Here is a 26,448-nt window from a genome sequence, read left to right as displayed (position 1 = left end):
AACGATCAATTAAGAGTGTTCAGTGAACCTTGCAGGCATTATTTTAAACTGTGGGAGAAAGACAGAGAGAAGCCACACAAGCATAAAGGTGAGTTGAAATTTGAACTCAATGTTCCACTGCACTGCTCTCTGTCGTTTTCCCTTTGGAAATTCAATTTACACTCCATTGTTTCCATTAATATACATTACACAGTCCCATCATACACACAATTAGATCCAATGCACAGTATGCATCAAGGGACAGAATTAGCATTATACAGTCCCCTCCAAATGTATTGGAACGGCTAGGTCAATTTTATTTTATTTTTTGTGTATACTGAAGAGATTTGGGTTTCAGATCAAAAGATGAATATGAGACAAAAGTTCACAATTCCAGCTTTTATTTCAAGGTATTTACATCTAGATGTGTGAAACAACTCAGGACAGAGCACCTTTTGTTTGAAGCCACCCACTTTTCAAGTGAGCAAAAGTATTGGAACATGTGACTGATGGGTGTTTCTAGTTGCTTAGGTGTTGCCTTTTAGATTGATTGCATAAATATTAGATAGCGCTTCTTTTTGGCTTTCACCTGTGAAAACGGCATTTGCTGTTAAGCAAACATGAAGACCAAAGAGCTGTCTATGGGAGAAAAGCAAACAATTTTGAAGCTGAGAGAAGAGGGAAAATCGATCAAAGCTATTGCACAAAAATTGGGCATAGCCACTACAAAATTTTGGAATGTCCTGAAAAAGAAAGAAAGTACTGGTGTATTGAGCAATAGACATTTAACAGGTCGGCCAAGGGTCATCAACAGCAGTTGTTGACAGAAACATTGTGAGACCTGTGAACAAACACCCAAAGACAACAGTCAGTAACATCACTGCCAACCTCCACAAGGCATGGGTGAAGGTATCACAATCCACTGTCTGAGACAGAGAGAAGAAATATACAGGCCAGACCACAAGACGCAAACCACTCATCAGCAAAAAGAATCGGAAGGCCAAATTGGATTTTTCAAAGAAGTACAGAGATGAGCCACAAAAGATTTTGAACAAAGTTTTATGGACTGATGAGACCAAAATTAACCTCTACCAAAGTGATCGAAAGGCCAAAGTATGGAGAAAGAAAGGATCTGCTTTTGATCCAAAACACACACGCTCATCTGTGAAGCATAGTGGAGGTAATGTCATGGCTTGGGCATGCATGGCTGCTTCTGGAACGGGCTCACTAGTCTTTATTGATGATGTAACTCATGATTGTAGCAGCAGAATTAATTCTGAAGTCTACAAAATCATTTTGTCTGGCAATTTACAGAAAAATGCATCCAAACAAATAGGGAGAAGCTTTATCATGCAACAAGACAATGGCCCAAAACACACTGCCAACACAACAAAGGACTTTATCAGGGGGGAAAAGTCGAAGGTCTTAGACTGGTCAAGTCAATCACTGGACCTTAACCCAATAGAGCATGCATTTTACCTCTTGAAGAGGAGATTGAAGGGAGAACGCCACAGAAATAAACAAGAACTGAAAAAGGCACCAGTAAAGGCCTGGAAAAGCATTTCAAAAGAAGAATGCAACAGTCTGGTGAAGTCAATGGGTCGCAGGCTTGATGCAGTTATTGCAAGTAAGGGTTATGCCACCAAATATCAAATATTATTCACTTTAAGTTAATTTAAGCATGTCTGTTCAAATACCTTTGCTCACTTGAAAAGTGGGTGGCATCAAACAAAACGTGCTCTGTCCCGAGTTGTTTAACACATGTAAATACCATAAAATAAAAGTGGGAATTCTGAGCTTTTGTCTCATATTCATCTTTTGATATGAAACCCAAATGTCTTCAGTATACAACAAAAACTAAGGAATTGACCTTGCCGTTGCAATACCTTTTGAGGGGACTCTAAATATGTTACCATATTTGGTAACTTAGTCGGGTCCATTTACATGTGGCTGTTAGTTTACTTGACCACAGTGTTTTGAAGCCTGAAAACAAAGGTTCTACACATCGTACAAATTAAAAACAGTAGTCTACCAAATCAGAGGACATTGGGCATGTGTTTTTACTGTTCAGTGTAGCTATGAGCAAGTATGTCAGTCAAACCCCATGACAGAACAGTGCTGGAGTTGCATTTGTGTCACTTAAATACAAAAATCTAAACCATAAGCCAAATAAAGGATATTCAAGAGTTGTCGGTCCCCCCCCCCCTCCTTAGAGAACTAGCCGTTAGTATGCATGTGTGTTTTGTTAGCAGATAAAAATAAGTTCTTTACTATTGTTGTCATGTCAACTTGCCCTTGAACAATAAAAATGGACACCACACTATAAGGCAGAAGAATCACATAACTAATCCCATCTAAACAGTGAAGAAAGGTGGCGATAACGGAAACATTATTAACTATTATGAAATACAGTAAAAGTTTATCACACTGAATACCATGAACAGAAATATAGCGATTAGAAAGTTTGTTTCTGGGGTTAAAATGTGTATCTTAATGTTTCATTATTTTAATGAATGCTCCAAGTTTTAAGCGGTTGTCTCACTTCCTTACTAGTATGAAGATTTACTCTGCCAAAAGCAAACACTAATATGAGGGGAAAGCTGGATGTAGCGGATTATTTCCGCAAATGTTAGTCTTCAGTGTGTGTGTGTGTTTGGGTCACCTTGGGGTCTCTGGTGCTGGGGTCACTGTAAATGATCATCTTAACCAGAACCTTCTGTTAGTTTGCAGTGGCTCCACTCCAGCAATGGTCACATTTTTCCTGAATCGGTGTCCTTTTTTGCCCCCCACTCTAAACACACACACACACAGGAGAGGGGGAGTAGGGGTATATTTTTATCATAGGGTACAAGAGAAAGAAGTCAGGCAGAGCCTATTTTGGGAGGGCCAGCCTTCAATCAGTCAGGCAGACAGGGCGGCAGTGATACCAGGAGAACAATAGCACGCTGCCTGTTTATCTTCCTATGGGCTGGCCTTGGAGGGTTCTGCCTCCTGGCTCAGGTCGTCGTCACCCGGCCTCCCGGCAGGAAAGAAGCCGGGGACAAGAGGGAGAGTTCTTCCACAGTCTGCCACTTGAGAAAGTTGTGGATTTCTCTGTGGAGGGAATGTGGTTGCTGTTGTTTGTTGTGTTTGTCACTGCTTAGTTTTCTCATGTCGTCCCTCTCTCCCCTTATAGATGGATATCTATACCGCCTTACATGATTAAAGCAATTACCTTTATCTTTTCTGAGTGTCACGTGAAGTTATTATGAGTGTGTGTGTGTGTGTGTGTGGGAGCTGTGGATAGGAGAGGAGAAGCTGATACTGTTATCCATTAAGTAAAGATTTGAAGAGTGTACACTGGAACTCATGGTGTGTTTCATATCGCTACGCAACTACTGGGCAATGTTAGCGCACCACATCTGACAGTTTGCTTATCTACTCTCCGTGAACAATACCTACTCAAATGACCCCATGCAAGAGTACAAGTATGTGTGTGTCAACATGAAAACGCAAAACGCATTTATAATCTGTACACTCACTGATCAAATACTCGGGACATGTGTACAATTGAATGAGCTCCAATACCAAGACTAAATATCTTTGAAAAAATACTGTCCTTAACTTACAACTTAACTTTTTTCCTTGTATTACTATAAAATCTGATACAATTCGGTACAGTAAAAAGATTAGTGACAAAACGACAAACAACTATACAACAATGAGAAACACACCTTGTCCAAACCATTAGGTACACCTGCGTAACAAAAAAATCTTAAGATTAATAGGACTATTGTCAATTACCTCTAAAATGTAAATCAAAACTATGGCTTCCATTTCACCATTTTCAGGAACATCAAGGGTGTCCCAACAAAATTGACATTTCATAGTGTACATAACCAAGTCTCACTCATATGATCCCAAATTTAAAAACTACGACTACAAAGAGTGAGTGAGTAAAGACTATAACCAAGTCTCACTCAAATGACCCCAAATTTAACACATTTTAAAACTACAGAGTGAGAGTGAAGACTATGTCCGCTGTAGTTAAAATGTAATTTTTCTTTGAGACACCATATTATGGCGATTAAATTGAACTGCAAATTAACAAAAATGTAACTTGTCTTCAACAGGGACCTTAAAATGTTGAATAATCATTAAGTTTAATTTCGAGGCTGCTCTGTGCATTCATTAAAGCTATTGCAGGACTACACAAGGTATCTAATTTAAAATGTATGCATCCATCCATACTCTGTACTGCTTCATTTAAATTTATTTTCAACATATTTAAAAAAGTTAATCTATTTGAAGTGGATAATTGCATATTTTCCTGGAAACTTTAGGGCAATTTACAGTCAACATCCCTATTTAACTGGAAGCTATAAACTTGCATTATACTAAATGTGTATCAAAACGGACCAACCTACAGAAAGCAATGCAAACTCCCCAAATGTGAATGGTAATCAGAGACAAAATTCGCATACACTAACAGCAACAATTTTAAAGTTTCTATGTTGACATTATAATATACCACAGAATCCCCCAAACTCAAAAGCCTGCCTAAATTTAGTCTCTGGTGCAGAGTAGGAGCTGTGTCAAATGAAGGTCAAACTGTTCAGGTGTGTCACAGTCTGATCCTTTCCGCTCCGGAAGAACTTGCCACACACACACACGGTGCTGATTTTTCCACAGCGGGATTTGTTAAAAGCTGCTCCGTTTGTCCACCCTTGTGTTGTGACTCATGTCTTTTCCATCCTGTTGCCCTCCCTCAATTCAAAAAAAGAAGCATCCAATCATTTTTGACCTTTACCTTGACTTGGCAGTTTCCATTAAAACACAAAAACATACTGCTGCTCCTGTTGCTTGCTGCTCAAACTCCTATTTTAGTCAAATCCTCCCCTGCATCCTCCCTTTCTTCCACTCTTTTAAAGGTAAGCCATTTCTTTATTCTCACAGCATGACAAAGCCTGTGTGTGTATGCATGTGTGTGTGTGTGTGTGTGGAGGGACAACATATTTAGTCAACACATCACAGGCAGTGACCTGAGATTTACGCATCAGCAAAATTAATGGACAAAAAAAAGTTTGTGGAGATTTATTAGAAAATGAAGCTGCACTTCTCCCAGCTAAAGTGCCCCACCAGAAATTAACAATGGTTTACATTACAGAATTGTCCTGAGACACATACGCAATTTTTCCACAAATAGTTTGTAGATGTCTTGGATATGCCGAGTCTCCAATAACATTTCTGTGACATGAGTTTGTCAAGAAATATCCCAAGGATCAAGAAGGATAGCAGTTCACACCCCATTTATTCGCCTTGCTGAAATATGCCTGTATGAAAGGGGTAGTCTTACTGTATCTAATGCAAATGAGACAGAGACATTAGTGAAAATGTGACAAAATTGGACAAAAATTTAGATTTTCTATTTTTTAAAATAGGTAGCTAACAAAAGATTTATGTGGTTGTGTAATTTCATACTTCATGCGTAGGCAGGCTCTCCTGTGACCTATTTGAATATAAACTATTAAAAAGTCACATTTCCATACATTATGTCTTTCTATATTTACACAATTTTCGTGCGCCATTGCAATCAGCCTGCTTTGCCTCTATGCAAAACAGCCTCTGCCCCGCTGTCAGCTTTGAGTTACCATGATGAGCACGGCAAAGGTAGGGGGTTTCTAGGTTGCTCAAGCGGGAGCCTGAGATTGAAGGGAAACCCCTCCCCCCATCAATACACAGACAGTAAAAGCATCGATAGTATTATGTGTCAGTTATCAGAAGCCAACGATAACATGTTTCATGTAGATAGGTTGAGTTACTTGATTGTGTAATTTCAGAAATGGATGAGAATGTTTCTTATGTCCCATTTAAAAGGTCTCCTGGTTACTCCTGGAGTCTCGAAGCTGTGTGAGGCTCATCAGAACCTCCTCGACAGGTCGCCTGCCCAGCTGCAGGCCGCCTCGACTTCGAACACTCACCGTGTGGCTCTCGCGTTCCAGATTGCCTACCACTGAAAGCAAAACATTTATCACAAAAAACAAAGTTGAGGATGTAAAGCTTATGGCCAGAATGTCAGTGCTCTTTACCAAGAATGTAGTTGTATTGCGCCAGCTGAGCAGAGCGGATCTTCTTACTTAAGGTGGAGCCACTGTCTTCATTCAAGTCCACCATGAAGCCAGCTTCATGAAACTGCTGAACCACCTTATAACAAAGCAAACATTGTATTTGGGTTCCTTCCCCCCCCCCCCCCCCCCCCCCCAAGATAGCCAGTGAGAGAACAGAAACCTGTTACTGACCTGTTTGGCGGCTGAGACACAGCTGATCCCAACAGGGATGACCATTACCTGCGCCGGAGACAACCATAGCGGCCTTTGGAAGGAAAGGAATAAATGGTGAATTTGCTCAAAAGAACTGAACCGGACTCCAAATTCTTCTCACCATTTCCCTCCAAAGTTTTCGGCCAAGATGGCGATCATCCTCTCCAGTGATCCCAGTACTGCACGGTGGATCATCACCGGCCGTTGCAACTGGCCATCTCGCCTGAGATAAACAGGAAGAGGAAGCTGGGTCATGTGACAGTAGACCAGTATGGACCAGTGCTCTGCAACTCATTTAACCATCCAACACAACACTCCATATGGTGAAGCACTGTTAAGGTATCACAGCTTTATTAGAATGCAAGAAAGTTGACAGCCCCAAGTCATACAATTTGGAATTCAGCAAAAATTTTGGAACACAAAATGGAAGTTTTGCTTTTTCCTTGGCCTTTTTATGATACTACCAAAGAATATCAGAATCATCTATATTTGCCAAGTATGTCCAAAAAACACACAAAGAATTTGTCTCCGGTAGTTGGAGCCGCTCTAGTACGACAACATATGTGCTCAGCAGCTATGTTACATATTTAATCATCTTTTTAAACTGTAACTACATTGACACATGGGTGCTGGTTGTCCCAGGGGCTCAGAGACTGCGGGTGAGTGGGAGTAATGTGTGTTTGTCTTTGTGTTGTGAAGCACTGTTGCTTTGTACAGTGGGGCAAAAAAGTAATTAGCCTCCAATTGTGCAAGTTCTCCCACTTAAAAAGATGAGAGAGACCTGTAATTTTCATCGTAGGTATACCTCACCTAGGAGAGACAAAATGAGAGAGAAAAAAAAAAAAATCCCGAAAATCAGATCTTATTTTCTCCTCTTTTTAAGTGGGACAACTTGCACAATTGGTGGGTGACTAAATACTTTTTTGCCCCACTGTAAGTATGAAAGGTGCTATATAAATAAAGGTTTGATTGATTGAATGGGGCCAGTGATGACAGAGGAGATGGTGTTATGGGGCCCAACTTTTGTTCATTGAAGATCTATAGGATCATTTAAGTTCGCTCGATCGACTAAGTGCAATATGGGAAAGTGGTATGCACTCATACAGTAGGGCTCAAGTGACAATAAGTGGGAAGAGCATTGTAACAGAAAAGTGAGCTGTGTTATGCCAAGGTTCTTACGACTTACGTACATGCAGTAATCCCCCCCCCACTTTAATGATTTACATATTAGTGGTCAACAACTTTTTTTTTTTTTTTTTTAACGGTTAAAAAATGTTTAACTACCTGTACAGTTACCCCAGGTTTCATGATGGAAAGTGATCCTGAAAACATTGATATTTTCACTATATCCTTTAGCAAACTGATGCCAAATTGGCACATTTGTATTTGATCTCAGAGATTCCACAGTAAATGATTTATCAGCGCCATCGGTGGAGTAAACTATATGCCAGAAATCAGCACTTACCCCACATACTGAAGATCAAATCTGATTGGCAACTGAAAGTCCAACTGGATGGTTGCGCACTGGTGCTGTCGGCCAATAGCATCTCTGATCTGGATATCAATCTGCAATGTCACAAGAAAGTTGGGAAGGAGTGTGTTGAACTTGAGCGAAGTCTCACAGATGTGAGGAAAATTGCATTTTTCGGGGGCGACATGCTCATAAAATGAGCCGCCACGAGAGAGGAGCGGATTTCGCTAATTGCCGCAAACACGCCCGAGCTGGACGTGGAGAGAGGAATGTTTGTTTTCATGGAGCGTCTTTGTGTTTGTCGAAGTGCACCCTTACATGAGCTGCCTCAACTCTCTGTGCATGCACCTGAGCTGAAAAACCCTTACGACCACATCTAACTTGAAAATAACACAGGGCACCACTCAAATGAATTATATACAAATAGACTTGACTTACGTGTTGGATATTTTTAAGTGACATTGCTACTAGTACCAACGCGATCCATTCTTGATAGATGGTCTTAAAATACGGCTTCACTCACCTTTGGCCCATAGAAAGCTCCGTCTCCTGGGTTCAACTCCCACCGCTCGGCAAACTGCTGCAGGCTCCGCTCCAACTGCTGCGCACACAAACAAAAACAGTGGGGGACCCTATAAGTGAGTCCCATTTTGATCCTTACGTCGCCCCTGTGAGGGTGTGTGCCCATTTAATCGCATTCAATTGAATCAGCTTTAAGATAAACATCGACACAGCAGCTTGATAAGGAAGCTCTCTACAAAGTGACTGTTTAAGTGGTGCATGCTTGTTTGGTTGTTGTAGCTGTGGCTTCATGTAAACACAATTACACACAATTTCTTTCTTTGAGTTTGGTCAGACCTGCTCGGCGTGGTCCCACTGCTCTGGCTCCCCGAGGCAGGGAGTGGGACGTGTGGACAGGAGGCAATGGAAGGAAAACCCAAACACTTGATAAACGCTCCTCACGAAATCCAAACAAGCCACAATCTCGTCTTCCAGCTGGGAGGGATGAAGAAAAAAAAAACATGAGGGCAATAGGAGGACACAATGTCAATAACGGACACGCACATTTGGAGGGTTAAATTTCATATGGGTATGATGCCCACTGGCAGCAGACATTAAAATGGTATCCGAGAGGTTAACATGGTGATGCGACTCGTCATGGGATCTTTGAGGCCCGACAGGAGACCAACACGGGGAGGTTGGTTGGACTCGAACCTCCATGGGAACTTTGTGGGGGATCAGGATTACACACAGCGTGCGGCACATTTCGAGGTTAAGATTGCATCAGGACAAAGCGCCTCATTCATGAAGCTGGAATGTCTCTGGAATTATTAGTGTGGCCCATCTAATCACTGTAATATGGTCCCATGGTACGTGCCCCATTTACAGGTTGTATCAGAATAGAAAATTTTGTGTGGTACATAAAGTACTGTGCCAACATAAAATTTGTTGTCTCATCAAATGTTATAATGACCATATTAGCAGACTTTACACCGATCTGATCGGCCTGATCAGTGTCGGCCGATAATTAGCATTTTATGCTGATCAGCTGATCGGCTTTAATGTCATAATTCGGCTGATCGGCTCCACTAAAGACATTTAGTGGACAGTCGCCATCGTGTACAGTATATTTGAATTCAAAAGGTAGTTTATTTTTAGCCTTGTCGCGTGTCGTTTGACGAAGTACTGTAAATATCTGACAAGCAATAAAGTTATTTAAAAAAAACAAAACGTCAGCGGTGTGGGACAAACAACATGTCTGAGACAGACAAGGGTGCTCAGGAGATTCCGTTCATTTAAGGCTTGCTTGAGGTATGTTCACGTACTTTAATACGATACCCCTTGCATGCAGGCAACAAAACGTTATGTAGCCTAGCAAGCTAGTGCTAGCACTAACGGTTGTGCGTAAACATCCCGGGGTGATGTTGATTCATGCTCTAAAGTTTCGGTGTGTGTGTGTGTGTGTGTGAAGTAATGTAATTACAATAAAGTAATTCAACTACAGCAAGTTAGCTCCCATTATTTCTGTCATCTGTTGTAATGATGGTTTGACCTGACTGATTAGATAGAATACACTGATTAGATAGAATACATGACCTGACGAGAACAGTGATTTCAAACCGGTTGTTGTTAACTTGGTTAATAAAGAGATTTTTCATCATTCACCCCCTTGATATGTCTGATAAACAGTATAAGTTTAAATATAAGTATACAGTTTAAGTTTTATATTGTGTTCGAAGTGTTCCTACTTTTCTTAAAATGGGGATTTTTGTTTAGGCTGGAAGCAATTCATGTTTACCTTATTTTTATGTTAAAATTATATTCAATATATGAACTTTAATTCAAAAACCGCATTCAAGAACCAATATAATTCGGAAATCAGGGTTCCACTGTACTTTAAAAGCTAAACTTGAGTCTATTAATGTGTACCTGCTCAGGTGTGCAGAAGATATGAGCGTCGTCTTGGCAGAACCTGCGGACACGGGTGAGACCTCCCAGAGCGCCGGAGAGCTCGTTGCGATGCAGCGCCCCGAAGTCGGCCCAGCGCAGAGGAAGCTCACGCCACGAGCGCGTACGCTGCTCGTACATCAGGCTGCAAGACAGGAAAAGTCAAGACCCACTGAGCATAAAAAGTGTGCGTGTATGTGTGCGTCTGTACCAGTGTGCAGGGCAGTTCATGGGCTTGAGCGCGTAGGTCTGAGAACCCTCCAAGGTCACGGTGAACATGTTGTCGCTGTAGTGCTCCCAGTGGCCCGAACGCTCCCACAACGCAGTGTTGTACAGAGTCGGGGTGATGACCTCGGTGAAGCCTCGCCTTCGATACTCGCTCTGCAAGAGGTCCAAAGAGGGAGGGCGGATATGCGTGTGTCACAAAGAGTGCAAGGATGTGCTTAGACTGTTACAACACAGCAATAAATTGAGACTAACAAGCGCGACATCCTGAATTCTGATGGAAAACGGTAATACCCTCAGGGATGTGTTGTTAAAAAGGTGCGTTTGAGATGCTTGCACAAGTGGAATATAACAGCAGGTGTCACTACCAGCATTTCGAGTAGGGCTGTCACACTCGAATATTTTTATAATTTTTTATTTATATTTTTATCCGATATATATTTCGTCGAGTACGAGTAATCGCCAAACCCCCCCCCACCCCACAATTTACGACTAACAAGCATTTTATTCTCCTTTATGAGGGGGCTTCTATCCTTAAATTGCACATGTTGATACTGAGTGTATGGTATGAACTGTCAGAATTTGAGACAACAAAATCAGTCTTTAACAGTAACTTTTTCTTGTTTTTTTTTTTGTTGGTCCCAGCGGAGCTTTGAGGCAGAAATTCTGCATAGACCTATTTTTTAAGTCGACGTAGCAGAGTTAACCATTATTTTTTGCAGCCCTAATTTCGAGTAAATAATGCCTCAAAGAAGGGTTAGGAAGTCACCTTGATGAAGTCAGTGAGGGTGTTGTACACGTGGGCTCCTTTAGGGAGGAAGAAGCAGCTTCCTGGACTGACATCATTGAAGAAGAACAGCTCCTGGTCCTGTTAAAAGATGGAGTGTTCCGAGATTTAACCAAGCTATCGAATTAAAAATATTTTCTTCTCTTTCTTCTGAGTGTTCTCATATAGGTGATCAGGAGCCAAATGTGTGGGTCACTAGAAATTTGTGAACTATCGCTTTTTTCAGCACAGAAACCTAACAGCTCCTAAATACAGTATTTGATTTTTCTAATCAATGAAAGTTGAGAATCGTGTACAATAGTGTAAGTCATGATGATGACATTGTCTCAAATGCTTACAGGAGTCCAATCAGATGACCTCTAATTGTCTGACAGTTACACTTATGACAGTTAAAAAAGCTAAAACATTACTGAAAACAATGCCTGTACAGTTAGTCAAGGTGATGTGATGGTGACAGTTCGACCATGGAACATTCCTTGCAATTGCATAATTTTGTTTTAATCTATTGAATGGATTGTTTGTGATTGGCTAGCGACTAGTCTTGGGTGTATCCTGCCTCTCGCACAAAGTCAGCTGGGATAGGCTCTGGCTCACCTACGACGCTAATGAGGACTTGCGTCTAGTGCTATAGAAAATGGATGGATAAATATAGTGTGTTGCACATTTGAGGTTCCACTGATACGCTGTGATGCATTATCTATTCTGTTCATTCTTTTTGACATTTTCGTTTGGACACAACATCTCTTAAGTGAGTGGTATTACTGTGCCGATGCGTCTGTGGTCCCTCCTGCGGGTCTCCTCCTGCTCCCTGTCCCACTCCTCCTTATCCCTCTCTCTGAGAAAGGCCACCCCAAAGAGACGCATCAAACCCGGGCACTCACTCCGGTCGGCCAGAGTCAGAGTTGACAGCTGGGGAGTGAGAGAGCAGACGTGCGGAAGGCGTGTTAACATTCACGTCAATGTAATTGGTGTATAAAGGGGTGGCGAAAGGGAGCGGAAGAGCGCAATTCAGCCAAAAGAGGAAGGGTGAAGCGATACGAGTCACAGAGCTTCTGATGGATGGCACAGTGTGTGTGTTTGTGAGAGCCAAGGACAGGAAACTGGCCTCTGACAAAACAACATCCTGCTGTTGCCATGGAATCGCAGTCTGTCCAGTGACGTGCCAGTATGGAAAACCAACTCCCTCATGGATCAATAACCATGAGGAACATTCCATTCACACAGCACCATTAAGCCCTCTACATGTATGAAGCCAAAATAAACACTTTTACAGATTAGCAAGGCTCAACAGTATACTTGGTGTGTCAAAAACTCAGTATTATGTCAAACTATTAATTCTCATTGGCACCATCTCACTAAGGTTAGTATAACAGTGTGACCAATATGAAATGTTAGAGAACAATGATGTGTTCTGATTGACACTGTCAAAGAGCTTTTATTTTAACAATACTGAATTCTTAATATTACATTATAAATTACAAACATACGATAATAAATGACCATATGCACCTCACTGGGCAGTCATACAGAGAGATATTTAGTTACATTGAAAGCTCAAAATATTAGAAACATGATCCAGCCCATATTGCACAAACAATACACATTGTCCAATCAAATTTGATAATTAATATCTTTGTAAAGGCTAAATTTTCAATACAGCCCCTATATTGTAAATTATTATATGTTGCAGCTAAATCAAATGAAGTGGCTGATGCATACAGATCAAACACACTTTGTGCTATTAAAGTGATGTCTGGAGAGTTTGACCACAACTTCAATCCCGTGAGACCACCAACAGGCTGCCGGTGGAATAGCAGGTAGCCAAAAGAAGGACTCTAATAGTTTGGTCTAAGACACAAAGGACGGGCTGCAGGTTTTTTTAATTTTTTAAAGTATATTTTAAATGGAAACTATCATTATTATTGTCTTTTAATTTTATGCTTAATCTGTATTATGTACACCACTTTGTTGAAGTGCTATAGAATCAAATTTAGTTAAGTTTATAATAAATTTGATAATGACATCAATAGCTGCGATGGCAGATTAAAGAAGAGATCACAACACTGTTCACTCATGGAGGAAAAAAAAACACCTGGAGCATCTTGAACACCCTCAGGAGGCCAGTGTGTGGGAGGAGGGGGCCATTACAAAGTGCTACGCTGTCTCCACACCTGAGTCACACAAAATGATTGTAAGAATTTTTACAGTGTGTTTCTAGGACACTATAACTGCCTGTTTGTGCGTATGTATGTGTAAACGTGCCTGTATACCGTAGCAGTGGGGCCGTTCATCTTCTCCTGTAGAAGCTGTAATCTGAGCATGTCATCCTGAAACAAATACACAAAAAGCTCATATTACAGGTGTAATGGAGGCAAGGCAAGAGACAAAGAAACAAAAAACACAAAGCCTGTCACTCCAACTGCACACAAGTCCAATGCCAGACACTATTTTACTCCCAATAATATATTTTATGGGAGTGAACAAGTGATAGTTGTTTCCACACAAATAAAAAAAAGGGGGGTGGGGGCGGCATGGTAGACTACTAGTTGGCACGTCTGCCAAAAAGCCAAGAAGTGCTGGGTTAAAACATCCGCTCGGGCCCTCCTCCGTGAAGCCTAGAATTGAATGTGGGGACTATGACAGGAAAATCTCGGGAGTTGGTTGACATGATGATTAGGAGAAAGGTTGATATAGTGTGTGTCCAGGAGACCAAGTGGAAAGGCAGTCAGGCTACAAGTTAAATGATTTTACCATGGTGTAGATGGGAAGAGAAATGGAGTAGGGGTTATTTTAAAAGGAAGAGTTAGCTAAAAATGTCTTGGAGGTGAAAAGAGAATCCGATCGAGTGATGAGGCTGAAACTCATCACAGAATGTCAGAAGGAGCTACATTGTCATAGGCTTTCTCTAGATCCACAAAGATACAGAGTACCCAGAGAGGAACTGCGGTACTGCATGCGGAGGTCTGGAGTGTCAGAGAAGTATGTTAGAATAGTACAGGACATGTATGAGGGCAGCAGAACAGTGGTTAGGTGTGCTGTTGGTGTGACAAGGAGTTCAAGGTGGAGGTGGGACTGCATCAGGAATCAGCCCTGAGCCCCTTCATGTTTGCAGTGGTGATGGATAGGCTGACGGATGAGGTTAGACTGGAATCCCCGTGGACCAAGATGTTTGCAGATGACATTGTGATCTCCAGTGAAAGCAGGGAGCAGGTGGAGGAACAGTTAGAAAGATGGAGCCATGCACTGGAAAGGAGAGGAATGAAGATTAGGAGAAGACAGACAGAATATATGTGCATGAATGAGAGGGGTGGAGGGGAGAGAGTGAGGCTACAGGGAGGAGATAGCAAGGGGGGGGGACTTTAAATACTTGGGGGGTCAACAGTCCAGAGCAATGAGGAGTGTGGTAAGGAAGTGAAGAAACGGGTCCAAGCAGGTTGGAACAGGTGGAGGAAGGTGACAGGTGTGTTTTGTGACAGAAGAGTGTCTGCTAGGATGAAAGGCAAAGTTTCTAAAACAGTGGTGAGGCCAGCCATGATGTACGGATTAGAGACAGTGGCACTGAAGAGACAACAGGAAGCGGAGTTGGAGGTGGCAGAAATTTAGATGTTGAGGTTCGCTGTAGGAGTGACCAGGTTGGATAAAATTAGAAATTAGCTCATCAGAGGGACAGCCGAGGTAAGATGTTTTGGAGACAAAGAGAGAGCAGACTTTGATGGTTTGGACACATCCAGAGGAGAGATAGTGAGTATATTGGTAGAAGGATGATGAGGATGGACCTGCCTGACAAGAGAGCTAGAGGAAGACCAAAGAGAATGTTGATGGGGGTTGTGAGGGAAGACATGAGGGCAGTTGGTGTTAGAGAGGAGGATGCAGAAGATAGGCTCACATGGAAAAGGATGACGCGCTGTGGCAACCCCTAATGGGACAAGCCGAAAGGAAAAGAAGATTCATTTGTTTTAAGAGGATGATGGACAGGGGACTAAATGGTCATATGAGTGTTACTAACCTGGAAGAGCTCACTGATCTCTTGTGCGTCGAGTTCCAGCCTGGTCAGAGGCAGCATGAGGGCAGCGGCCGCCTTGCATCTCTCCTCCAGATCACTAAGAGAGACAGCGGCACTGTCGGCAAGGAAAGGACACAGGTGGAACATCAAAAGACAAATAGATATTTGACAGAGGGAGGATGATTGAGAGAGAAAAAAAAAAAAAAAAAAGTAGGTCAGGGGCCCTTGCATGCGTGATGTCAAAGATAACGCTTTCTCGGAGGGAGTGAGAATGGTCATCTATGCAGGGGATTTGTTATCATGAAAGAAGACGCTATCTTAGGCAAAACAAACTGTCCATCCAAGTTGACTTTAGATGGCCGTACTTCAACCAGTCCTTTTCTTGCTCTCTGTAAATGATCAATCAGACCAATGCAAAAATACACATACAAATGTAAACTGACAATGCAGTAATATATACTACCACAAAAATGAACATCAGGCTACTTCCTGTTTCACACTGGCACAGTGCCGATAAGAAATCTATTTACTCATTTGGATGCCCGCCCCTAAATTGAATACACTGCCCCCTCCATGCACGCAACCGAGTGCTGTAAGTCTCTAAATTCATCCATGAGATTAGACAACCTCTTGTGCTAATTTGAAACCAGACCAACATTTTTAAGTGCATCCCTGACCATAACACCATTTTAGTGGTGAAATACAAGAATACAGATGTTGAAATCTGTTATTCTATTAATAATATTTATATCTTGAAGTGTTTTACTGCCCTTTTGAGATGCCAGTGTCTCACCTGTTCTCCAGCACATGGTCACAGTAAAGGCCAAGCTCCGACACTCCTTCGCGACACACCCGGGCACCAAACTCCCTCTGCAACACTCCACTCAACACACACGCCCCTGTCCGCCATGCTGCCTAAAGAACACAAGGCACAAACTATGTAGGTCTAACTATTCAATAAACAGACATCCTACCTTTTTTCATTCCCCCAAAATACCGCAACAAGATGCAGCGGGTGAAGTAAGTATTTAACACGGAGGAGCTATTGACATGAAATGTTCACCAGATATTGGGAACAACCCAGTAATCCATACATACAAAGAAAGTGGAACAAATAAGATCAGAAATTAAGTTGTGTGTAATAATGTGAAATGACACAGGGAAAAAGTATTGAACACATGAAGAAAGGGAAGTGCAAAAAGGCACGGAAAGCCAAGACAACACCGAAAATCTATCGATAATGAAACAGCAATCCAGCCCCTTGTCAGTGCAAATGAATAGCTGGTTCAGTCCTAATTGATGGTCTACAAAAAGGTCTCATTGCCAAGGTGTGAGTCAAGACGCATCTCATGAGGGGAAAGAGCAAAGAGCTTTCTCAAGACCATTGCAAAGTAATTGTTGCAAAACATAATGATGGCATTGGTTACAGATGCAAATCTACGCTTCTGAATGTTCCAGTGAACACGGTCAGGGCCATAATACGTAAGTGGAAAGCCAACCATACCACCATAAATTTGCCTCGATCAGGTGCTCCTCGCAAGATTTCTGACAGAGGAGTGCAAAGAATAATCAGAAGACGTGTCGGAGAGCCAAGGACCACCTGTGGAAGCTTCAAAAAGTCCTGGAATTAGCAGGTACTGTTGTCACAAGGAAAACAGTGAGTAATGTACTCCGTCACCATAGCCTGTATGCACGCTCACCACACAAGAACCCATTGCTGAGAAAAAAAAGACAAAAAAAGCATGTTAAAGCCCGTTTAAAGTTTGCGGACCAACAGTTGTACAAGCCAGTTAAATACTGATAGTATACAGTCTGGTCGGATGAGGGCAAAATTGAACTCTTTGGATGCCATAATGCATACCACTGCCCTAAAAACACCATACCAACAGTGAAGTTTGGAGGTGGGAACATGATGGTGTGGGGCTGATTTTCAGCAAATGGTACTGGTAAACTTCACATTATTGAAGGATGGATGACTGGGCAAATGTACAGTGACATTCTTGACAAAGATCTGCTGCCATATATGAGGATGATGAAAATGAAACGAGAATGGACATTTCAAACTCAATCGGTTTCAAAGAAAACAATTAAGCTGCTAGAACAACCCAGCCAATCACCTGACTTGAATTCAATCGAAAATGTATGAAAAGAACTGAAACTCAAGGTCCATAAAAGAAGCCCACGGAACCTTCAAGATTTGAAGACTGCTTATGTGGAGGAATGGGCCAAAATCACACCAGAGCAATTCATGCCACTAATTTCTCCACACAGAAGGCGACTTGAACATGTCATTGCAAACAAAGGCTTTTGCACAAAGTATTAAATAAATACAAGTTGGGGTGTTCAATACTTTTTCTGTGTCATTTCACATTACACATAACGTAATTTCCTTGTTTATTTGTTCTACTTTCTTTGTATGTATGGATTACTCGGGTTGTTCCCAACATCTGGTGATTGTTTTATGTCAATAGCACCTTTGGAAATATATTTAGTGAGAAAAATCGGGACGTGTTAAATACCTATTTCAGCTGCTGTATTACATTCAGTGTTCCAGTGCCTGTCATATGTAAAACCAGTACAAGCAAATAATACCAGTCATAAATACAAAAAGTAGCTCTGGGCTGCTTTGATTTCTAAGTAACTGGTAGAGTACTGTCTAAAAGGTTGGAGGTCTAGGTTTTTGTGTACAGCAGAGACAACTGTTGCAGTAGTGTGAATAAAATGCTCAAAGAAGAGGAAAGAAGGTTAACACTAGAGAAAAGGGACTGTTCATGAGTAACATAACAGTACCAAAACTGCATACTGGCAGTAGAGCTGTAAACATAAATTGAACTGAAAAACGAGATTACAAAAAAATACGTCATTTTACATGTAATCAGCTGGTTTGTTATTCCACACACCATGTTGCAGATATTTGAAATTAAGGTACTTGTGTTCCTGTTTACCTTAACCAGTTTAGTTGATTTAGGTTGATGATATAATATTAGATCTAAACAACACAGAGCACATCCACAATAACCCATGAAGGGACAAGAGTAAAAAAAAAAAAAACAATAAATAAAAAATTTAAATTTAAAGAAAGTTTAACTACATATGGCCACAGCTTTTATATATACTCTTGATATCTAGCAATGGGCTTTGGTATACATATTACTCATATTCTTGCATATGATAAATATGCAAAGAAAGAACTAAAATATGCAAATGGCTAAAGATGATTTTGATTACCTGTCTTCCCTCAAGCGAGTCAAAGCCAATAAATTGTAGGTGACAATCAGCCTCTAAGGGACGCCCAAGATCCCATAGCTCCCCATTCACTTTGCTCACTATGGCTCCTTTCTCACTGTGAGGAGAAATTGGATCAACAAAGTGCAAATAAATAGTAAGTGCAAATTCCTGTTCTGCATATACCGAATACTCTGTGCGACAGAGAGTGGCGTTGTGACCCCGGATGTTCCCTTCACAAGCTGGCCTTCACCTATGTGGATGCTGAGCTGCTTTTCCGAAGCCTCAACTCTCCTCTTTTTGTCCTTTTGCTCCCTGAGAGACTCAAAGATTTGCACTCGCTCTGGCAACGCTGGGCACGCCTGAAGACAGAAAGGTACAGAGATTTTAAAATTAGGGTCTGAAATTAAGAAATAATTGAGAAAAGTTTAAAATGTACATCTGTCCTGATTGTAAATACCTAACTGCTGTGGAAGTGTGCATAAAACCCTTCAAAACCAAGTCAGTTTATAATGCATTATATTCTGCATTAGTATAAGAGAATACAAAAACAAAAAGCAATAGCTTGTAGTGCAACCATGCTACAGAACAGCACCACAAACCACATTTTCTTACATAGACTTTGCCTCATAACACATTACCTAAAATAAAGCTTGTGTACTGAACTGAAGTGAAGTAATCCAACAGTCTACTTGATGTAAATACAGTTGTGCTCATACGTTTACATACCCTGGCAGAATTTATGATTTCCTGGCCATTTTTCAGATCCTACGAATGACAACACAAACTTCTTTCACTCATGATTAGTGCTTGGGTGAAGCCATTTATTTTCAAACAACTGTGTTTACTCTTTTTAAATCATACGGACAACAGAAACTACAGACTACAGACACAAGCCTCAAAACTTCTGGAACAAAATCATTTGGAGTAATGAGACCAAAACTGAACTTCTTGGCCACAACCATAAACGTTACATTTGGAGAGGAGTCAACAAGGCCTTTGATGATAGGTACACCATTCCTATTGTGAAACAAGGAGGTGGATTGCTGATGTTTTGGGTCCAAAGGCACGGAATCTTGATCAAAATTGATGGCAAGATGAATGCAGCATGTTATCAAAAAATACTAGAGAAAAATGTGCACTCAACAACGTTATCATTCATATTCTCTGAAAAATTGCCAAGAAATCAGAAATTCTGCCAGGGTATGTAAACTTATGAGCACAACTGTATGTCTGGACTTATTGGCTAGTTTGTAGATACATAATAGTTAATGTATTACAACTGTTCTTTTTTCATGCTGAACTGTTCTAGACCCATCTATAAAAACAGTTTGTAATGCTTTATATTCTGCATGAGCATAATGGAAGACAAAAAAATGCAACAGCTCGCAGTAACACACGCCAATTTCTTCCATTAACCATATTAGTCACCAAAATTATGGCCTAAGCCTAATGACATTTTTCCTAAGAGTGAAACGATTAAAAGTTCAATCTCTTTAGAACAAAGTGTGCAGCATAAATCTGTTTTATGTACTGTAAACATTTTTTAGCAAGATTCTCATTTAACTTCATACCACTTAATTTACTCATATCAAATAAATTGTTTTATCGCTTTCAAAGCGTATACTTTGAAAAGAAAATGCTTCATGTTTTTTATGGAGAATTTTCTTTTTTTTTTTTAGTTTAGCCCTGTAAAGATACTCCTCCACAACAGCAGTACAAAACACAGCTGGCTAAATCAAAGACATTGCTAGAAATCAACCAAGATAGTAGCACAAGTGTTAAAACAAAAAGTGCGCCTTTATTAACTGAAGGGTCCTGATCTAGCAGAATCAATACAATTACGTCATTGATAGTATTCATCCACTTAAGGTCTGCTTTGGAGCTACTCCAAATTTCTGTTTTTTGTTGTTGTTTTTTTTTAAGTTTACCAAATTATCAGTGCCACGATGCTGCACACGAGTGTGCAAGTGTTCGCCTCGCTCTGAACAAAGTATTTTTTATCCCAGGATAACTGCTAGCTGCTAAATTAAGCTAAGACGCAATGAAAACGACTGAAAATGGAATTTCGGCTCTGAAGGTAATTTTGATGACTACAGTACATGATCCTGGAAAGTTCGGAGTAATAAACCTTGACTGGGCGACAAATAGCAGCTGTTCACACTGAATGACTTCACAGTCAGTGACATCCCAGTCAGACCAGCGTGCTAACGTTAGCCTTTCATGCTAGCAACTGGGAAATACATCACTTTCGCACCTTGCTGTACCTCCTGAACGCGCGAGCAGTCGATTGACGGACGACCAGCCGATACATCTGCGTCACCGACATCTCCAATACAAATGCCCGGACAAACATTCACGTCATGTCCTCCAAGTACAGCCACCACCACCAATTTTCACCGTACGCATGCGGCCATGACGACTGTGACGTCACGACGTGCGCGTTCACGAGGACGCGTACTCCGCATAGAACCTCCTGCACGGGAGCATGTAAACAAGCGCAGTTACGACGCCACGCTGAAAATAAAATAAGAACCTTTCGTTGAAACCCGACATGTTGACTCAAATTTGCACCTTTTGTTGGTGCATACAAAATGGAAAAATATTCCAATCATGATAAATCATTTTCGCGTTTTCCTAAAGGATTGTGTCTAATCTTTATTACATGAAGATGTTAAGGATCTTCCACTGATCTTCCACGGAAGCGTAAATGAGTTTTACACGCACCACGGAAAATTTAAATCATGTATCAAGTGCTCACATTGACCTCGTTTATTGAGAAGCCGATTATTGCAAAATAATCATGGCAGAAGCTAATTAAATTCAAACTAAGAAGACATTTCCCAACTGCCCGGGGAATTGCTCAACTATTAACTGTATTATTATTAAACGAACATAATATTGTGCCCGACTTTGAACACACGGTGGAGCTAAAGCAGTTTCCAGAGCTCGTCTCCGGTTACTGACGTCACACCATCGAACAAGATGGTTTTCACTATGACAGACTGTATGAATGAAGCCGCATCACACCGTATGCGCTCAAACGTAAATATATATCTATAAATATATTTAAAACAAAATGTGCGATATTGTGGATAAGACATTTGGCATGTAACAAGAACCGTTTATGCAGGGGGGTAAAGGAATATCTACTTGAAATCAGTTAGAATATGACTAACACACACAGACACAATACTAAAACTAACCAACTGTACCGAAAAGGCAATGTTGAACAGGAAGAGCGAGGGCCTTTGTGTCATTACAGCCGACATGCAAGAAAATGTTTTGTACTACTATCCCCATGGACATTGACTAAATTATGGATGGCAAAACAATAACACTGCCTATTTAATGTTATCTTCCATGTGTGGTGCAGATACTAGTAATACTGTTGTGTAAAATGTTGCTTGTAATGTGTAGGCGTTTAACTTTTTAAATTCACTACAACAAAAAAAGTGGAATACCTGACTACTTGTAACAATTACTGCTGGAAATAACCAACCAATGATACTACATGTACGTGTAAAATTGCATTGTAAATAACAAAACAGAAGGGGGAAAAAAACAAAATTGCATTGTAAATAACAAAACAGAAGGAAAAAAACACACTCAGAATGATGCATATGCATTGACTGTGACAAAAAATATGCATGCTGGTGTCACTAGAAAGGACTGGACACTCCAACACTGGTTATATAGCGTCATTGATAAAAACAGCTTTCCCCCCCAAACACACAAACCATCCACTTTGTCTTTTTTTCTTTTTTTGGGGGGGGGGGGTAGGGGGTCAAATCATGTGGCAAGGAGAGAGGCGGTTATTTACAGTGTGGAAATATTTTATGCTGAGCTAGAATGAAATACACTACATAAGTTGGAAAATAAACAGAAAACTATTTGACATCCGCTCTCTTACACGAGTGAGATATACCATATTTCTGCATAGTGGCCGGGGTATGTTTATTTACTCAACCGCTGGTAGTGGGAGGTTTATATTAGGGGCAGAGGCCTCCAAGTCTATGTTCAGTATATTAAACATAACCGTTACATTACAATGTAATGTAAAATGAAACTTAGAAAAGGACTTTCCTGAACATGAATGAAAACATTATGGGTTGATCACATAGTCTACTGGAACACCAATTGCCGCCATCTCCCCATCGGGCAAGAAAGATCTATAATCAAATTGTTTACACATTTAACTCCGTTCCGAAGACTGTTTACATGCTATGGTGCTCCTGTTTTGGTTAGCAAGAGTTTAAATGGGTTCATCAGTTAACTCAAATGGCCATACGTGAACAATAGCTAACAGATAATACTACCCCTTTTTCAATTTCCTGATGGGAAAAGCGAGATGTCTATTTGAGGTGGATGATGTGTCCGGCAACCATCAGAGGGATGACCACTATTTTAGGAAATAGAGGTGTGTTGTTGGCTTTTTTTTTTTTTTTTTTAAATAATGGAAGAACCCATAGATTAGCATGTTGAGTACATTGGGTAGATCAACACACACAGTTGGATGAAGGTAATGTGAGGCTTTGATAGCAGTGACACCCATTATGCATCTGTCACAATGCTATGTTAAATGTGGAAGACAGGGCGGCTTTAGTGAGCCTCGAATCTTGCAGAGGGAGAAAGGGCTGTTGCCTATTTGCTGCCATATTCTAACACTGCTCTTTTCAGGTGAACAAAATTGCGAGCACACGGGCTCTTGGAAGCAGAAGACGAAGACAGTGAAGCGAAGAGGGCGATATAACAACTCAAGTATTAAAATGAACAGTAGACTGAACAATCCTTAGTGCAATTTTGTTTCATCATATACTGTGATGATGCCAGATTCACTTTTGTCAATGAACTATGCAGGCCATAAATGGAAGTCAAAATGGTGGCAGCTACATAAGAAAAACAAGCGCACATTAACTACAAAGCGCTATTTATTCAAGACCCAATGCAATAATCCCCCGCGCCCCACTTTAATTGAAACTCTGGATTTTATTCAACTCAGGACATGCAGGAGCTTCCCAAAGTACTCGCAGACACCCCATAAACTCTCTCCATCCACGATGTTTGATTGAAGTGTAGCCTGGCAAACATGTTCTTGGAAATTAAAATTAGGGATGAGCATTTGACTAGATTTACTTTATTATGGGGGAAAATGTTCATTTCAACAGGATGTAAAAAAAATCTCTGAATACGAGTGTTACATAGAGGAGTTATTTGGAGTCACTACGTGGCTGTAGCTGAACTTCCCATCACATTGTTCTTTAGACAAAACTAGTTGACTAGTATGCCCATCCCTAATTAAAATACAATTATCGCCTCTTTTTTCCATGTACTGAATTTAAAAGAAACAAAAATTAACAAATTAAACAAATTCTGAGGTAAATGAGCATTTCCAAAGCCTTGATCACAGTAACGACAGGCTGTAGCAGTGAGCATCATTTACAAGCGTTTGAAGAGGGGGGAAAAGCAGTCAGTCACTCGTTTATATTACAAGCTTAGAATTACAAAGTCGGGAGGGACACGCGGGAAGAGAAAATTCCTAGTGCGAGATGACAAGGGTTATTTACATCAGGAAATTCTGGAAACCACTTCAAACACTGTTGTAGGACAGTGTACACATGCATGCGTTCAGGGAGGAAAAGGAACTTTGGAACAAGTCGTGTTTCATTACTTCCTATCATTCAACATTTTCTTCTTATGTAGCAAGTAAGACTTCTATCTCATGAAATGTATGACAACTGTAAGGAATTCAAAACGGATGAGTAGCTTTTGTTGTAGGTTGATCTCAACTCTCCTAATGAGCGTTGAAGATGCCAAACTGACTCTGAAGAGAAGCTTATACAACACTGTGGGCTAAATATTCTATGAAGTTTTAATGGACTATTTACACACAAGTGTTATGATTATGAAGTAGGCAAATATATCTAGGTTCATACCATCAAGGCAAACACACACTGCGGTGGGTTTAGGCTAGCACTGTGGCTTGCACTCCCTCTCTCAGCACATCACAGATGACCACTTCAGTAGCGTGGCGGTTGGAAGGGTCTCTTCTGCCCGTGGAAGGGGCCACCTGCAAAAGGAGGGCCGGGACGCTTGTTGCCACGGAACCTCCCACCGCCTTGGTGATCTTGGTTAAAGTGTCGAGAGTGGTGGCCTCGCTGGTTGCCAAACAGCAAGGGGGGTCTTTGAGTAGGCAGCGCCAGGAGGGGGACGGGGCTGGGAGGTTGGCTGCGGGGTTGACTGGGAGGACTCACCACGGGATTCTGCCCAGGAGGCGCGGCGGTTTGAGCGAGGGCACGAGCTGGCGTGCCGTCCACTGCAGGGGAATTGGGTGTTGAAGGAGACGTGCTTGGAGGGTGCAAACTTGGGGACTCCTTTACTCGGCCCAGGAGGGGTGGAGGCGCACCAGGAGCACCTGGGCGGTGGATCGGGGGTGTATTATGGGCAGGAAAAGGCTCTTTGACTGTGCCGGGACGGGGCAGCTTGGGAGGATCACCTAATAATGACATGAGTGGACGGGGAGAGGACCTGTTACCCCTGGGGCCTCCTCGCTCTGCACTGTCATGCCTGCCTGGGGGAGGACCAGCCTGCATCTGGTCGACGGGGACTAAAAGTCCACCTACCATGACTGGTGGGGGCAAAGAGGGAGACAGCGTGGGTGACATGGGAGGCGGGGGAGGTCGAGGGATGGTGGGGGGAGCGCCAAAGAAATGGGGTGAAGGAGGCGGTGGGTGTAGGAGATGAGAAGGGGGAGGAGTCTGGAGACTCTCTGCATGGTAAAGCATTTGGAAAGGTATTTGAGGAGGTGGAGGAGGAGGGACCGGGTGAGGGAGTGGGGGAGGGGGAGGAGGAGGAGGGTGAGAGAGGAGATGGTGTGGGGGCGGCATGGCGGGGGTCATTTCCCCACTGCCTCCCTGGCCAATGCTAAGAGGAGGGGGGATGGGATGGGGCGAGGTAGAATGAGCTTCCATGTATTCTTCCTCTTCGTACCACATTGGCCCAGGCAGAGCACCAGCCCCTCCTCCTCGTCGAGAGTCTCGGCCAATCACACGGATGCTCTCGACCGTCTTGATTCGCTCTCCTGCAAGGGGCTGGTTAGAATAGCCCACAGTCTCAATGGGTGCACCCTCAGTACAGGGTGAAACAAGGGTCTCAATGCGATGGTACCCCCTGCTGTCCTTAGTGTCCCTACCTGGGGACTGTAGACCTTTAAGCTTGTCCTCTCTTTTCCCACTCAGACCTCCTTCTTCAGAGCCAGTGCTTGCTTTTCGGGAGCCAGCGGAGAGGCGATGCTCTCCCTTTGTACTGGCATTTCCTCCTGTCATAACACCCTGACTGTGCTGTGCATCTTTCTTAGCCTTCATGAGCTCACTACTGGAGGCGGAGACCAGCTGCTTCCTTGCACTCTTAGCTGCATCGTTCCTTTTCGCACCTCCATACCGGGAAGAGGTGAAGTCACCATCATTGTTATTTCCCGACGGAGTGATCACAGCGTCCCAAGGCTCACTGCGATACGCTGTGGGTGAAAGGTTGTTGCCACCAGAGGATCCTAAAGACTCAGGTACACTCCCAGGCGTGTCCATGATCTCATCTTGGGTGGGGGTACCGACAGCCTCATCTCGCACTGGGGTCCCATCAACACCATCTGGACTGGCATCACCTAGGGCCAGGCTAAAACCTGGATTACCCTGCAAGAAACTGTTGATTTTTGATTCGAGGCTTGGGGGAGAGACAGTGGAGGCAACACAGGGAGGATGGGGTGCGGGAGGGGGGGAGAGCTGACGGTCCTTCTCCCAGACTATATTCCTGTTGGGTGTTTCTCGCTTGAGACTGTTTGCCACTGTGGATTTAGCTTTCGGGGTCTTCGCTGATGATGATGATGATGATGACGCTTCTGGGGAAGCTCGAGTGGATTGAGCAGAGTTTGTCACAGTGTGCAGGAGAGAGGACAATGCTGCAAGAAGATGAGGGAAGAGATACAAAATTAACAATTTCTTCCATTTGGATAGTC

At 42.1% G+C, this 26,448-nt stretch overlaps 2 protein-coding genes across 4 annotated transcripts in view; both read right to left on the bottom strand.

Moving 5' to 3' along the window:
* Positions 1-5,037: 5,037 nt before the first annotated feature.
* tars2 (threonyl-tRNA synthetase 2, mitochondrial) lies at positions 5,038-24,463 on the bottom strand. Of its 3 annotated transcripts, none has more exons than XM_061674207.1 (18): positions 24,374-24,463; positions 18,624-18,799; positions 18,441-18,555; positions 16,006-16,127; positions 15,216-15,327; positions 13,472-13,536; positions 13,302-13,380; positions 11,972-12,118; positions 11,192-11,290; positions 10,409-10,578; positions 10,180-10,342; positions 8,608-8,745; positions 8,273-8,350; positions 7,744-7,844; positions 6,400-6,501; positions 6,258-6,330; positions 6,048-6,162; positions 5,038-5,971 (listed from the first exon to the last, which is right to left on the bottom strand). In XM_061674207.1, exons 1-18 carry the CDS (start codon positions 24,374-24,376, stop codon positions 5,829-5,831), a joined length of 2,001 nt encoding a protein of 666 aa, XP_061530191.1. In that variant the 5' UTR covers positions 24,377-24,463; the 3' UTR covers positions 5,038-5,828. The 3 variants fall into 3 exon arrangements, with proteins under 3 accessions (XP_061530191.1, XP_061530189.1, XP_061530190.1); XM_061674205.1 differs by lacking the exon at positions 24,374-24,463 and adding an exon at positions 20,695-21,073; XM_061674206.1 differs by lacking the exons at positions 13,302-13,380; positions 24,374-24,463 and adding an exon at positions 20,695-21,073 and having other exon boundaries at positions 13,480-13,536.
* rprd2b (regulation of nuclear pre-mRNA domain containing 2b) overlaps positions 24,447-26,448 on the bottom strand; it is a 45,616-nt gene continuing 43,614 nt past the window's right edge. Inside the window, exon 10 of the mRNA XM_061674204.1 lies at positions 24,447-26,391. Within this exon, the coding sequence (XP_061530188.1) occupies positions 24,458-26,391 (1,934 nt within the window). The 3' untranslated portion in view covers positions 24,447-24,457. The remainder of the gene's footprint in view (positions 26,392-26,448) is intronic.

This window comes from Phycodurus eques, chromosome 4, assembly GCF_024500275.1.
Source record: "Phycodurus eques isolate BA_2022a chromosome 4, UOR_Pequ_1.1, whole genome shotgun sequence".
Lineage (NCBI taxonomy): Eukaryota > Metazoa > Chordata > Actinopteri > Syngnathiformes > Syngnathidae > Phycodurus > Phycodurus eques.
This window is presented reverse-complemented; position numbering and strand designations above follow the sequence as displayed.

Excerpts from the sequence above, each read along its gene's own strand:
- tars2 (XM_061674205.1), bottom strand. The coding sequence starts at position 20,793 with ATGTTTGTCCGGGCATTTGTATTGGAGATGTCGGTGACGCAGATGTAT. Across the intron at positions 13,537-15,215 it reads AGATCAGTGAGCTCTTCCAG|GATGACATGCTCAGATTACA; the intron begins GTTAGTAACACT and ends TATTTGTTTCAG. Across the intron at positions 5,972-6,047 it reads GCAATACAACTACATTCTTG|TGGTAGGCAATCTGGAACGC; the intron begins GTAAAGAGCACT and ends TTTTGCTTTCAG.